Here is a 16,696-nt window from a genome sequence, read left to right as displayed (position 1 = left end):
TAAATGCTATTTACAAACTCATTCCAGCACTAAATGCTATTTATAAACTCTCATTCCAGCACTAAATGCTATTTATAAACTCTCATTCCAGCACTAAATGATATTTACAAACTCTCATTCCAGCACTAAATGCTATTTACAAACTCTCATTCCAGCACTTAATGCTATTTACAAACTCTCATTCCAGCACTAAATGCTATTTACAAAATCTCATTCTAGCACTAAATGCTGTTTACAAACTCTCATTCCAGCACTAAATGCTATTTACAAACTCTCATTCCAGCACTAAATGCTGTTTACAAACTCTCATTCCAGCACTAAATGCTATTTACAAACTCTCATTCTAGCACTAAATGCTGTTTACAAACTCTCATTCCAGCACTAAATGCTGTTTACAAACTCTCATTCCAGCACTAAATGCTGTTTACAAACTTTCATCCCAGCATTAAATGCAGTTTACAAACTCATTCCAGCATTAAATGCTGTTTACAAACATTCATTCCAGCATTAAATGCTATTTACAAACTCTCATTCCAGCACTAAATGCTGTTTACAAACTCATTCCAGCACTAAATGCTGTTTATAAACTCTCATTCCAGCATTAAATGCTGTTTACAAACTCTCATTCCAGCACTAAATGCTGTTTACAAACTCTCATTCCAGCATTAAATGTTGTTTACAAACTCTCATTCCAGCATTAAATGCTGTTTACAAACTCTCATTCCAGCATTAAATGCTATTTACAAACTCATTCCACCACTAAATGCTGTTTACAAACTCTCATTCCAGCATTAAATGCTGTTTACAAACTCTCATTCCAGCATTAAATGCTATTTACAAACTCTCATTCCAGCACTAAATGCTGTTTACAAACTCTCATTCCAGCATTAAATGCTGTTTACAAACTCTCATTCCAGCATTAAATGCTATTTACAAACTCTCATTCCAGCACTAAATGCTGTTTACAAACTCTCATTCTAGCACTAAATGCTGTTTACAAACTCTCATTCCAGCATTAAATGCTATTTACAAACTCTCATTCCAGCACTAAATGCTGTTTACAAACTCTCATTCCAGCATTAAATGCTGTTTACAAACTCTCATTCCAGCATTAAATGCTATTTACAAACTCTCATTCCAGCACTAAATGCTGTTTACAAACTCTCATTCCAGCATTAAATGCTGTTTACAAACTCTCATTCCAGCACTAAATGCTATTTACAAACTCTCATTCCAGCACTAAATGCTGTTTACAAACTCATTCCAGCACTAAATACTGTTTACAAACTCATTCCAGCATTAAATGCTGTTTACAAACTCTCATTCCAGCACTAAATGCTGTTTACAAACTCTCATTCCAGCACTAAATGCTGTTTACAAACTCATTCCAGCACTAAATACTGTTTACAAACTCATTCCAGCATTAAATGCTGTTTACAAACTCTCATTCCAGCACTAAATGCTGTTTACAAACTCTCATTCCAGCACTAAATGCTGTTTACAAACTCTCATTCCAGCACTAAATGCTGTTTACAAACTCTCATTCCAGCACTAAATGCTGTTTATAAACTCTCATTCCAGCACTAAATGCTATTTACAAACTCTCATTCCAGCACTAAATGCTGTTTACAAACTCTCATTCCAGCACTAAATGCTGTTTACAAACTCTCATTCCAGCATTAAATGCTGTTTACAAACTCTCATTCCAGCATTAAATGCTGTTTACAAACTCTCATTCCAGCATTAAATGCTGTTTACAAACTCTCATTCCAGCACTAAATGCTATTTACAAACTCTCATTCCAGCATTAAATGCTATTTACAAACTCTCATTCCAGCATTAAATGCTGTTTACAAACTCTCATTCCAGCATCAAATGCTGTTTACAAACTCTCATTCCAGCACTAAATGCTGTTTACAAACTCTCATTCCAGCATTAAATGCTGTTTACAAACTCATTCCAGCACTAAATGCTATTTACAAACTCTCATTCCAGCACTAAATGCTGTTTACAAACTCATTCCAGCACTAAATACTGTTTACAAACTCATTCCAGCATTAAATGCTATTTACAAACTCTCATTCCAGCACTAAATGCTGTTTACAAACTCTCATTCCAGCACTAAATGCTGTTTACAAACTCTCATTCCAGCACTAAATGCTATTTACAAACTCTCATTCCAGCACTAAATGCTATTTACAAACTCTCATTCCAGCACTAAATGCTGTTTACAAACTCTCATTCCAGCATTAAATGCTGTTTACAATCATTCCAGCACTAAATGCTGTTTACAAACTCATTCCAGCACTAAATGCTATTTACAAACTCTCATTCCAGCACTAAATGCTGTTTACAAACTCTCATTCCAGCACTAAATGCTGTTTACAAACTCTCATTCCAGCATTAAATGCTGTTTACAAACTCTCATTCCAGCATTAAATGCTGTTTACAAACTCTCATTCCAGCACTAAATGCTGTTTACAAACTCTCATTCCAGCATTAAATGCTGTTTACAAACTCTCATTCCAGCATTAAATGATGTTTACAAGCACTCATTCCAGCACTAAATGCTGTTTACAAACTCTCATTCCAGCACTAAATGCTGTTTACAAACTCTCATTCCAGCACTAAATGCTGTTTACAAACTCTCATTCCAGCATTAAATGCTTTTTACAAACTCTCATTCAAGCACTAAATGCTGTTTACAAACTCTCATTCCAGCATTAAATGCTGTTTACAAACTCTCATTCCAGCACTAAATGCTGTTTACAAACTCTCATTCCACCACTAAATGCTGTTTACAAACTCTCATTCCAGCACTAAATGCTGTTTACAAACTCTCATTCCAGCACTAAATGCTGTTTACAAACTCTCATTCCAGCATTAAATGCTGTTTACAAACTCTCATTCCAGCATTAAATGCTGTTTACAAACTCTCATTCCAGCACTAAATGCTGTTTACAAACTCTCATTCCAGCATTAAATGCTGTTTACAAACTCTCATTCCAGCATTAAATGATGTTTACAAGCACTCATTCCAGCACTAAATGCTGTTTACAAACTCTCATTCCAGCACTAAATGCTGTTTACAAACTCTCATTCCAGCACTAAATGCTGTTTACAAACTCTCATTCCAGCATTAAATGCTTTTTACAAACTCTCATTCAAGCACTAAATGCTGTTTACAAACTCTCATTCCAGCATTAAATGCTGTTTACAAACTCTCATTCCAGCACTAAATGCTGTTTACAAACTCTCATTCCACCACTAAATGCTGTTTACAAACTCTCATTCCAGCACTAAATGCTGTTTACAAACTCTCATTCCAGCATTAAATGCTGTTTACAAACTCTCATTCCAGCATTAAATGCTGTTTACAAACTCTCATTCCAGCACTAAATGCTATTTACAAACTCTCATTCCAGCATTGAATGCTGTTTACAAACTCTCATTCCAGCACTAAATGCTGTTTACAAACTCTCATTCCAGCACTAAATGCTGTTTACAAACTCTCATTCCAGCACTAAATGCTGTTTACAAACTCTCATTCCAGCATTAAATGCTTTTTACAAACTCTCATTCAAGCACTAAATGCTGTTTACAAACTCTCATTCCAGCATTAAATGCTGTTTACAAACTCTCATTCCAGCACTAAATGCTGTTTACAAACTCTCATTCCAGCACTAAATGCTGTTTACAAACTCTCATTCCAGCATTAAATGCTTTTTACAAACTCTCATTCAAGCACTAAATGCTGTTTACAAACTCTCATTCCAGCATTAAATGCTGTTTACAAACTCTCATTCCAGCACTAAATGCTGTTTACAAACTCTCATTCCAGCACTAAATGCTGTTTACAAACTCTCATTCCAGCACTAAATGCTGTTTACAAACTCTCATTCCAGCACTAAATGCTGTTTACAAACTCTCATTCCAGCACTAAATGCTGTTTACAAACTCTCATTCCAGCACTAAATGCTGTTTACAAACTCTCATTCCAGCACTAAATGCTGTTTACAAACTCTCATTCCAGCACTAAATGCTGTTTACAAACTCTCATTCCAGCACTAAATGCTGTTTACAAACTCTCATTCCAGCACTAAATGCTGTTTACAAACTCTCATTCCAGCACTAAATGCTGTTTACAAACTCTCATTCCAGCATTAAATGCTTTTTACAAACTCTCATTCAAGCACTAAATGCTGTTTACAAACTCTCATTCCAGCATTAAATGCTGTTTACAAACTCTCATTCCAGCACTAAATGCTGTTTACAAACTCATTCCACCACTAAATGCTGTTTACAAACTCTCATTCCAGCATTAAATGCTGTTTACAAACTCTCATTCCAGCACTAAATGCTGTTTACAAACTCATTCCACCACTAAATGCTGTTTACAAACTCTCATTCCAGCACTAAATGCTGTTTACAAACTCATTCCACCACTAAATGCTGTTTACAAACTCTCATTCCAGCACTAAATGCTGTTTACAAACTCTCATTCCAGCATTAAATGCTGTTTACAAACTCTCATTCCAGCACTAAATGCTGTTTACAAACTCTCATTCCAGCACTAAATGCTGTTTACAAACTCTCATTCCAGCACTAAATGCTGTTTACAAACTCTCATTCCAGCACTAAATGCTGTTTACAAACTCTCATTCCAGCATTAAATGCTTTTTACAAACTCTCATTCAAGCACTAAATGCTGTTTACAAACTCTCATTCCAGCATTAAATGCTGTTTACAAACTCTCATTCCAGCACTAAATGCTGTTTACAAACTCTCATTCCAGCACTAAATGCTGTTTACAAACTCTCATTCCAGCATTAAATGCTTTTTACAAACTCTCATTCAAGCACTAAATGCTGTTTACAAACTCTCATTCCAGCATTAAATGCTGTTTACAAACTCTCATTCCAGCACTAAATGCTGTTTACAAACTCTCATTCCAGCACTAAATGCTGTTTACAAACTCTCATTCCAACATTAAATGCTGTTTATAAACTCTCATTCCAGCACTAAATGCTGTTTATAAACTCTCATTCCAGCACTAAATGCTGTTTATAAACTCTCATTCCAGCATTAAATGCTGTTTACAAACTCATTCCACCACTAAATGCTGTTTACAAACTCTCATTCCAGCACTAAATGCTGTTTACACTCTCATTCCAGCATTAAATGCTGTTTACAAACTCTCATTCCAGCACTAAATGCTATTTACAAACTCTCATTCCAGCACTAAATGCTGTTTACAAACTCTCATTCCAGCATTAAATGCTTTTTACAAACTCTCATTCAAGCACTAAATGCTGTTTACAAACTCTCATTCCAGCATTAAATGCTGTTTACAAACTCTCATTCCAGCACTAAATGCTGTTTACAAACTCTCATTCCAGCACTAAATGCTGTTTACAAACTCTCATTCCAACATTAAATGCTGTTTATAAACTCTCATTCCAGCACTAAATGCTGTTTATAAACTCTCATTCCAGCACTAAATGCTGTTTATAAACTCTCATTCCAGCATTAAATGCTGTTTACAAACTCATTCCACCACTAAATGCTGTTTACAAACTCTCATTCCAGCACTAAATGCTGTTTACACTCTCATTCCAGCATTAAATGCTGTTTACAAACTCTCATTCCAGCACTAAATGCTGTTTACAAACTCTCATTCCAGCACTAAATGCTGTTTACAAACTCTCATTCCAACATTAAATGCTGTTTACGAACTCTCATTCCAGCACTAAATGCTGTTTATAAACTCTCATTCCAGCATTAAATGCTGTTTACAAACTCATTCCACCACTAAATGCTGTTTACAAACTCTCATTCCAGCACTAAATGCTGTTTACACTCTCATTCCAGCATTAAATGCTGTTTACAAACTCTCATTCCAGCACTAAATGCTATTTACAAACTCTCATTCCAGCACTAAATGCTGTTTACAAACTCTCATTCCAGCATTAAATGCTTTTTACAAACTCTCATTCAAGCACTAAATGCTGTTTACAAACTCTCATTCCAGCATTAAATGCTGTTTACAAACTCTCATTCCAGCACTAAATGCTGTTTACAAACTCTCATTCCAGCACTAAATGCTGTTTACAAACTCTCATTCCAACATTAAATGCTGTTTATAAACTCTCATTCCAGCACTAAATGCTGTTTATAAACTCTCATTCCAGCACTAAATGCTGTTTATAAACTCTCATTCCAGCATTAAATGCTGTTTACAAACTCATTCCACCACTAAATGCTGTTTACAAACTCTCATTCCAGCACTAAATGCTGTTTACAAACTCTCATTCCAGCACTAAATGCTATTTACAAACTCTCATTCCAGCACTAAATTCTGTTTACAAACTCTCATTCTAGCATTAAATGCTGTTTACAAACTCCCATTCCAGCACTAAATGCTGTTTACAAACTCATTCCACCACTAAATGCTGTTTACAAACTCTTATTCCAGCATTAAATGCTGTTTACAAACTCTCATTCCAGCACTAAATGCTGTTTACAAACTCATTCCAGCACTAAATGCTATTTACAAACTCTCATTCCAGCACTAAATTCTGTTTACAAACTCATTCCACCACTAAATGCTGTTTACAAACTCTCATTCCAGCATTAAATGCTGTTTACAAACTCATTCCACCACTAAATGCTGTTTACAAACTCTCATTCCAGCATTAAATGCTGTTTACAAACTCTCATTCCACCACTAAATGCTGTTTACAAACTCTCATTCCAGCATTAAATGCTGTTTACAAACTCATTCCACCACTAAATGCTGTTTACAAACTCTCATTCCAGCATTAAATGCTGTTTACAAACTCATTCCACCACTAAATGCTATTTACAAACTCTCATTCCAGCACTAAATGCTGTTTACAAACTCTCATTCCAGCATTAAATGCTGTTTACAAACTCTCATTCCAGCACTAAATGCTGTTTACAAACTCATTCCACCACTAAATGCTGTTTACAAACTCTTATTCCAGCATTAAATGCTGTTTACAAACTCTCATTCCAGCACTAAATGCTGTTTACAAACTCTCATTCCACCACTAAATGCTGTTTACAAACTCTTATTCCAGCATTAAATGCTGTTTACAAACTCTCATTCCAGCACTAAATGCTGTTTACAAACTCTCATTCCACCACTAAATGCTGTTTATGAACTCTCATTCCAGCACTAAATGCTGTTTACAAACTCTCATTCCAACATTAAATGCTGTTTACAAACTCTCATTCCAGCACTAAATGCTGTTTACAAACTCTCATTCCAACATTAAATGCTGTTTACAAACTCATTCCACCACTAAATGCTGTTTACAAACTCTCATTCCAGCACTAAATGCTGTTTACAAACTCTCATTCCAGCATTAAATGCTGTTTACAAACTCTCATTCCAGCACTAAATGCTATTTACAAACTCTCATTCCAGCACTAAATGCTGTTTACAAACTCTTATTCCAGCATTAAATGCTGTTTACAAACTTTCATTCCACCACTAAATGCTGTTTATGAACTCTCATTCCAGCACTAAATGCTGTTTACAAACTCTCATTCCAACATTAAATGCTGTTTACAAACTCTCATTCCAGCACTAAATGCTGTTTACAAACTCTCATTCCAGCACTAAATGCTGTTTACAAACTCTCATTCCAGCACTAAATGCTGTTTACAAACTCTCATTCCACCACTAAATGCTGTTTACAAACTCTCATTCCAGCACTAAATGCTGTTTACAAACTCTCATTCCAGCATTAAATGCTGTTTACAAACTCTCATTCCAGCACTAAATGCTGTTTACAAACTCTCATTCCAGCACTAAATGCTGTTTACAAACTCTCATTCCAGCACTAAATGCTGTTTACAAACTCTCATTCCAGCACTAAATGCTGTTTACAAACTCTCATTCCAGCACTAAATGCTGTTTACAAACTCTCATTCCAGCACTAAATGCTGTTTACAAACTCTCATTCCAGCATTAAATGCTGTTTACAAACTCTCATTCCAGCATTAAATGCTGTTTACAAACTCTCATTCCAGCACTAAATGCTGTTTACAAACTCTCATTCCAGCACTAAATGCTGTTTACAAACTCTCATTCCAGCACTAAATGCTGTTTACAAATTCATTTCAGCATTAAATGCTGTTTACAAACTCATTCCAGCATTAAATGCTGTTTACAAACTCATTCCAGCACTAAATGCTGTTTACAAACTCTCATTCCAGCACTAAATGCTGTTTACAAACTCTCATTCCAGCATTAAATGCTGTTTACAAACTCTCATTCCAGCACTAAATGCTGTTTACAAACTCTCATTCCAGCATTAAATGCTGTTTACAAACTCTCATTCCAGCACTAAATGCTGTTTACAAACTCTCATTCCAGCATTAAATGCTGTTTACAAACTCTCATTCCAGCATTAAATGCTGTTTACAAACTCTCATTCCAGCATTAAATGCTGTTTACAAACTCTCATTCCAGCATTAAATGCTGTTTACAAACTCTCATTCCAGCATTAAATGCTGTTTACAAACTTTCATTCCAGCATTAGATGCTGTTTACAAACTCTCATTCCAGCATTAAATGCTGTTTACAAACTCTCATTCCAGCACTAAATGTTGTTTACAAACTCTCTTTCCAGCATTAAATGCTATTTACAAACTCTCATTCCAGCATTAAATGCTGTTTACAAACTCTCATTCCAGCACTAAATGCTGTTTACAAACTCTCATTCCAGCACTAAATGCTGTTTACAAACTCTCATTCCAGCACTAAATGCTGTTTACAAACTCTCATTCCAGCATTAAATGCTGTTTACAAACTCTCATTCCAGCACTAAATGCTGTTTACAAACTCTCATTCCAGCACTAAATGCTGTTTACAAACTCTCATTCCAGCACTAAATGCTGTTTACAAACTCTCATTCCAGCACTAAATGCTGTTTACAAACTCTCATTCCAGCATTAAATGCTGTTTACAAACTCTCATTCCAGCACTAAATGCTGTTTACAAACTCTCATTCCAGCATTAAATGCTGTTTACAAACTCTCATTCCAGCACTAAATGCTATTTACAAACTCTCATTCCAGCATTAAATGCTGTTTACAAACTCTCATTCCAGCACTAAATGCTGTTTACAAACTCTCATTCCAGCACTAAATGCTGTTTACAAACTCTCATTCCAGCACTAAATGCTGTTTACAAACTCTCATTCCAGCACTAAATGCTGTTTACAAACTCTCATTCCAGCACTAAATGCTGTTTACAAACTCTCATTCCAGCACTAAATGCTGTTTACAAACTCTCATTCCAGCACTAAATGCTGTTTACAAACTCTCATTCCAGCACTAAATGCTGTTTACAAACTCTCATTCCAGCACTAAATGCTGTTTACAAACTCTCATTCCAGCACTAAATGCTATTTACAAACTCTCATTCCAGCACTAAATGCTGTTTACAAACTCATTCCAGCACTAAATACTGTTTACAAACTCATTCCAGCATTAAAAGCTGTTTACAAACTCTCATTCCAGCACTAAATGCTGTTTACAAACTCTCATTCCAGCACTAAATGCTGTTTACAAACTCATTCCAGCACTAAATGCTATTTACAAACTCTCATTCCAGCACTAAATGCTGTTTACAAACTCTCATTCCAGCATTAAATGCTGTTTACAAACTCTCATTCCAGCACTAAATGCTGTTTACAAACTCTCATTCCAGCACTAAATGCTGTTTACAAACTCTCATTCCAGCACTAAATGCTGTTTACAAACTCTCATTCCAGCACTAAATGCTGTTTACAAACTCTCATTCCAGCACTAAATGCTGTTTACAAACTCTCATTCCAGCACTAAATGCTGTTTACAAACTCTCATTCCAGCACTAAATGCTGTTTACAAACTCTCATTCCAGCACTAAATGCTGTTTACAAACTCTCATTCCAGCACTAAATGCTGTTTACAAACTCTCATTCCAGCACTAAATGCTGTTTACAAACTCTCATTCCAGCACTAAATGCTGTTTACAAACTCTCATTCCAGCATTAAATGCTATTTACAAACTCTCATTCCAGCACTAAATGCTGTTTACAAACTCTCATTCCAGCACTAAATGCTGTTTACAAACTCTCATTCCAGCACTAAATGCTGTTTACAAACTCTCATTCCAGCACTAAATGCTGTTTACAAACTCTCATTCCAGCACTAAATGCTGTTTACAAACTCTCATTCCAGCACTAAATGCTGTTTACAAACTCTCATTCCAGCACTAAATGCTGTTTACAAACTCTCATTCCAGCACTAAATGCTGTTTACAAACTCTCATTCCAGCACTAAATGCTGTTTACAAACTCTCATTCCAGCATTGAATGCTGTTTACAAACTCTCATTCCAGCACTAAATGCTGTTTACAAACTCTCATTCCAGCACTAAATGCTGTTTACAAACTCTCATTCCAGCACTAAATGCTGTTTACAAACTCTCATTCCAGCACTAAATGCTGTTTACAAACTCTCATTCCAGCACTAAATGCTGTTTACAAACTCTCATTCCAGCACTAAATGCTGTTTACAAACTCTCATTCCAGCACTAAATGCTGTTTACAAACTCTCATTCCAGCACTAAATGCTGTTTACAAACTCTCATTCCAGCATTAAATGCTGTTTACAAACTCTCATTCCAGCACTAAATGCTGTTTACAAACTCATTCCAGCACTAAATGCTGTTTACAAACTCTCATTCCAGCACTAAATGCTGTTTACAAACTCTCATTCCAGCACTAAATGCTGTTTACAAACTCTCATTCCAGCACTAAATGCTGTTTACAAACTCTCATTCCAGCACTAAATGCTGTTTACAAACTCTCATTCCAGCACTAAATGCTGTTTACAAACTCTCATTCCAGCACTAAATGCTGTTTACAAACTCTCATTCCAGCACTAAATGCTGTTTACAAACTCTCATTCCAGCACTAAATGCTGTTTACAAACTCTCATTCCAGCACTAAATGCTGTTTACAAACTCTCATTCCAGCACTAAATGCTGTTTACAAACTCTCATTCCAGCACTAAATGCTGTTTACAAACTCATTCCAGCACTAAATGCTGTTTACAAACTCTCATTCCAGCATTAAATGCTGTTTACAAACTCTCATTCCAGCACTAAATGCTGTTTACAAACTCTCATTCCAGCACTAAATGCTGTTTACAAACTCTCATTCCAGCACTAAATGCTGTTTACAAACTCTCATTCCAGCACTAAATGCTGTTTACAAACTCTCATTCCAGCATTGAATGCTATTTACAAACTCTCATTCCAGCACTAAATGCTGTTTACAAACTCTCATTCCAGCACTAAATGCTGTTTACAAACTCTCATTCCAGCACTAAATGCTGTTTACAAACTCTCATTCCAGCACTAAATGCTGTTTACAAACTCTCATTCCAGCACTAAATGCTGTTTACAAACTCTCATTCCAGCACTAAATGCTGTTTACAAACTCTCATTCCAGCATTGAATGCTGTTTACAAACTCTCATTCCAGCATTGAATGCTATTTACAAACTCTCATTCCAGCACTAAATGCTGTTTACAAACTCATTCCAGCACTAAATGCTGTTTACAAACTCTCATTCCAGCACTAAATGCTGTTTACAAACTCTCATTCCAGCACTAAATGCTGTTTACAAACTCTCATTCCAGCACTAAATGCTGTTTACAAACTCTCATTCCAGCACTTAATGCTATTTACAAACTCTCATTCCAGCACTAAATGCTATTTACAAAATCTCATTCTAGCACTAAATGCTGTTTACAAACTCTCATTCCAGCACTAAATGCTATTTACAAACTCTCATTCCAGCACTAAATGCTGTTTACAAACTCTCATTCCAGCACTAAATGCTGTTTACAAACTCTCATTCCAGCATTAAATGCTGTTTACAAACTCTCATTCCAGCACTAAATGCTGTTTACAAACTCTCATTCCAGCATTAAATGCTGTTTACAAACTCTCATTCCAGCATTAAATGCTGTTTACAAACTCTCATTCCAGCACTAAATGCTGTTTACAAACTCTCATTCCAGCATTAAATGCTGTTTACAAACTCTCATTCCAGCACTAAATGCTGTTTACAAACTCTCATTCCAGCACTAAATGCTGTTTACAAACTCTCATTCCAGCATTGAATGCTGTTTACAAACTCTCATTCCAGCACTAAATGCTGTTTACAAACTCTCATTCCAGCACTAAATGCTGTTTACAAACTCTCATTCCAGCATTAAATGCTGTTTACAAACTCTCATTCCAGCACTAAATGCTGTTTACAAACTCTCATTCCAGCACTAAATGCTGTTTACAAACTCTCATTCCAGCACTAAATGCTGTTTACAAACTCTCATTCCAGCACTAAATGCTGTTTACAAACTCTCATTCCAGCACTAAATGCTGTTTACAAACTCTCATTCCAGCACTAAATGCTGTTTACAAACTCTCATTCCAGCACTAAATGCTGTTTACAAACTCTCATTCCAGCACTAAATGCTGTTTACAAACTCTCATTCCAGCACTAAATGCTGTTTACAAACTCTCATTCCAGCACTAAATGCTGTTTACAAACTCTCATTCCAGCACTAAATGCTGTTTACAAACTCTCATTCCAGCACTAAATGCTGTTTACAAACTCTCATTCCAGCACTAAATGCTGTTTACAAACTCTCATTCCAGCATTGAATGCTATTTACAAACTCTCATTCCAGCACTAAATGCTGTTTACAAACTCATTCCAGCACTAAATGCTGTTTACAAACTCTCATTCCAGCACTAAATGCTGTTTACAAACTCTCATTCCAGCACTAAATGCTGTTTACAAACTCTCATTCCAGCATTAAATGCTGTTTACAAACTCTCATTCCAGCATTAAATGCTGTTTACAAACTCTCATTCCAGCATTAAATGCTGTTTACAAACTCTCATTCCAGCACTAAATGCTGTTTACAAACTCTCATTCCAGCACTAAATGCTGTTTACAAACTCTCATTCCAGCACTAAATGCTGTTTACAAACTCTCATTCCAGCACTAAATGCTGTTTACAAACTCTCATTCCAGCACTAAATGCTGTTTACAAACTCTCATTCCAGCACTAAATGCTGTTTACAAACTCTCATTCCAGCACTAAATGCTGTTTACAAACTCTCATTCCAGCACTAAATGCTGTTTACAAACTCTCATTCCAGCACTAAATGCTGTTTACAAACTCTCATTCCAGCACTAAATGCTGTTTACAAACTCTCATTCCAGCACTAAATGCTGTTTACAAACTCTCATTCCAGCACTAAATGCTGTTTACAAACTCTCATTCCAGCACTAAATGCTGTTTACAAACTCTCATTCCAGCACTAAATGCTGTTTACAAACTCTCATTCCAGCACTAAATGCTGTTTACAAACTCTCATTCCAGCACTAAATGCTATTTACAAACTCTCATTCCAGCACTAAATGCTGTTTACAAACTCTCATTCCAGCACTAAATGCTGTTTACAAACTCTCATTCCAGCACTAAATGCTGTTTACAAACTCTCATTCCAGCACTAAATGCTGTTTACAAACTCTCATTCCAGCACTAAATGCTGTTTACAAACTCTCATTCCAGCACTAAATGCTGTTTACAAACTCTCATTCCAGCACTAAATGCTGTTTACAAACTCTCATTCCAGCACTAAATGCTGTTTACAAACTCTCATTCCAGCACTAAATGCTGTTTACAAACTCTCATTCCAGCACTAAATGCTGTTTACAAACTCTCATTCCAGCACTAAATGCTGTTTACAAACTCTCATTCCAGCACTAAATGCTGTTTACAAACTCTCATTCCAGCACTAAATGCTGTTTACAAACTCTCATTCCAGCACTAAATGCTGTTTACAAACTCTCATTCCAGCACTAAATGCTGTTTACAAACTCTCATTCCAGCACTAAATGCTGTTTACAAACTCTCATTCCAGCACTAAATGCTGTTTACAAACTCTCATTCCAGCACTAAATGCTGTTTACAAACTCTCATTCCAGCACTAAATGCTGTTTACAAACTCTCATTCCAGCACTAAATGCTGTTTACAAACTCTCATTCCAGCACTAAATGCTGTTTACAAACTCTCATTCCAGCACTAAATGCTGTTTACAAACTCTCATTCCAGCACTAAATGCTGTTTACAAACTCTCATTCCAGCACTAAATGCTGTTTACAAACTCTCATTCCAGCACTAAATGCTGTTTACAAACTCTCATTCCAGCACTAAATGCTGTTTACAAACACTCATTCCAGCACTAAATGCTATTTACAAACACTCATTCCAGCACTAAATGCTATTTACAAACACTCATTCCAGCACTAAATGCTGTTTACAAACTCTCATTCCAGCACTAAATTCTGTTTACAAACTCTCATTCTAGCACTAAATGCTGTTTACAAACTCTCATTCCAGCACTAAATGCTGTTTACAAACTCTCATTCCAGCATTAAATGCTGTTTACAAACTCTCATTCCAGCACTAAATGCTGTTTACAAACTCTCATTCCAGCACTAAATGCTGTTTACAAACTCTCATTCCAGCACTAAATGCTGTTTACAAACTCTCATTCCAGCACTAAATGCTGTTTACAAACTCTCATTCCAGCATTAAATGCTGTTTACAAACTCTCATTCCAGCACTAAATGCTATTTACAAACTCTCATTCCAGCACTAAATGCTATTTACAAACTCTCATTCCAGCACTAAATGCTATTTACAAACTCTCATTCCAGCACTAAATGCTGTTTACAAACTCTCATTCTAGCACTAAATGCTGTTTACAAACTCTCATTCCAGCACTAAATGCTGTTTACAAACACTTATTCCAGCACTAAATGCTATTTACAAACACTCATTCCAGCACTAAATGCTATTTACAAACACTCATTCCAGCACTAAATGCTGTTTACAAACACTAATTCCAGCACTAAATGCTGTTTACAAACACTCATTCCAGCACTAAATGCTATTTACAAACACTACTAATTCCAGCACTAAATGCTATTTACAAACACTCATTCCAGCACTAAATGCTATTTACAAACACTCATTCCAGCACTAAATGCTATTTACAAACACTCATTCCAGCACTAAATGCTGTTTACAAACACTCATTCCAGCACTAAATGCTGTTTACAAACTCTCATTCCAGCACTAAATTCTGTTTACAAACACTCATTCCAGCACTAAATGCTGTTTACAAACTCTCATTCCAGCACTAAATGCTGTTTACAAACTCATTCCAGCACTAAATGCTGTTTACAAACTCTCATTCCAGCACTAAATGCTGTTTACAAACTAATTCCACGTAATGTGGCAACAGAGCCAAGTTTAGCACATTTATACCTTGAGGTATAAATGTTTTGATATCGTGGGATGGCTGGTAATTCAGATTATAATTCTCATTGATTGGCTGGGAAATGACATATACAAAGATTTTCAACCCAAATCTTGGATAGATGCAATCAAACATAGGGGCTGCAGTGGCAAATTGTGTTGTGAGGACAATTGCCTTTCTTGGATCCCTCCCCTGGTCTCCCCGTGATTTGTTCATGTTGGAGATTAAAAAATTATGAAATCCAGATTGAGTCGCCAGATGTATATGGATAATCAGTGACAGAAATCTCATAAAGTGCATTGATATACCTGTATTATACGATATTGAATAAAATGGCATATTGTTAACCATAAACCATTCTCAGGAAAAAACTACCAGTCCTCAACGCTGTTCTCCTTGGTCAGTGTGGACGACTGGCAAACTTAGCAGCCATTATCTGGTACCCAGGGTCTAGCACAACATTCCAAGTGTTGATGCTCGTTTTTGTGTTTGTATCATCTGTGCAAAGCACTAGAGGTGAGTATTTACTATATTGTTCTTATTTAGAAATTGGAATGTTGATAGTAATGTCACTAATATATAATAATAAAGCCCTAAAACCTTTTTGCTTTGATTCCAGCTGCATTACATTTAGGGAAAATAGAAAGTTTGCTCCTACTGACTGTGGCATTTTCAAGCAGTATGTATTCATGTCACAAATTACAGCCGGTTTTGCTTGACAGCTACCATTCTTATCTCAATAGCCATGTGTACACTAAACATCCTTTTGTATTATGAAACCTGGTTAATAAACATCGTTTTAAAAATCTTGAATTGAGAAAAAAGTTGACGTAGTTATTTTCCTGTACCTTGTTAATGTGTAATTAAGTAATAACGAACAGTTATGGTAAGTGATGAATTTCAAAGTATTGTCAGTATTGTAACCCGAAGATATTTTTTTATACTTCTCTCAAAATAAATAGTAAAAATGTGTTGAGTATATAATGAATCCTTATCGTTTGTACTGGAAAGAATAAAATTACACTGATGAAATTATCAACCGAAAAAAAAATGTAGAAAAAAAAAAAACGAATGGCAATAATTAAGGCAGAAAAAATGGGATTCCAAACATTATTGTCCCAATTTCGAGAAAAAGCGAAGCAAAGAAAGATGTTTTTTCACAATCTTCCGTAAATGATGATTTATTTATTTATTGTTAACAATAAACCTTATGACATGGACAGAAGACGGGGATAAAGAAGAGAAGGAAAGGAGAAGAAAAGACCA

The 16,696-nt window shown here is 35.8% G+C and overlaps 1 protein-coding gene across 1 annotated transcript in view; it reads left to right on the top strand.

Moving 5' to 3' along the window:
• Positions 1-16,400, top strand: part of Arv1 (ACAT-related protein required for viability 1) — a gene marked incomplete in the record, with an annotated part of 17,753 nt that extends 1,353 nt beyond the window's left edge. Inside the window, 2 exon segments of the mRNA XM_070132128.1 lie at positions 15,795-15,946; positions 16,050-16,400. Of these exon segments, the coding sequence (XP_069988229.1) occupies positions 15,795-15,946; positions 16,050-16,207 (310 nt within the window).
• Positions 16,401-16,696: the final 296 nt, after the last annotated feature.

Source organism: Penaeus vannamei, chromosome 17, assembly GCF_042767895.1.
Source record: "Penaeus vannamei isolate JL-2024 chromosome 17, ASM4276789v1, whole genome shotgun sequence".
NCBI lineage: Eukaryota > Metazoa > Arthropoda > Malacostraca > Decapoda > Penaeidae > Penaeus > Penaeus vannamei.
Note: the sequence above shows the minus strand (reverse complement) of the source record. Positions and strands in the feature narration are given on the sequence as shown.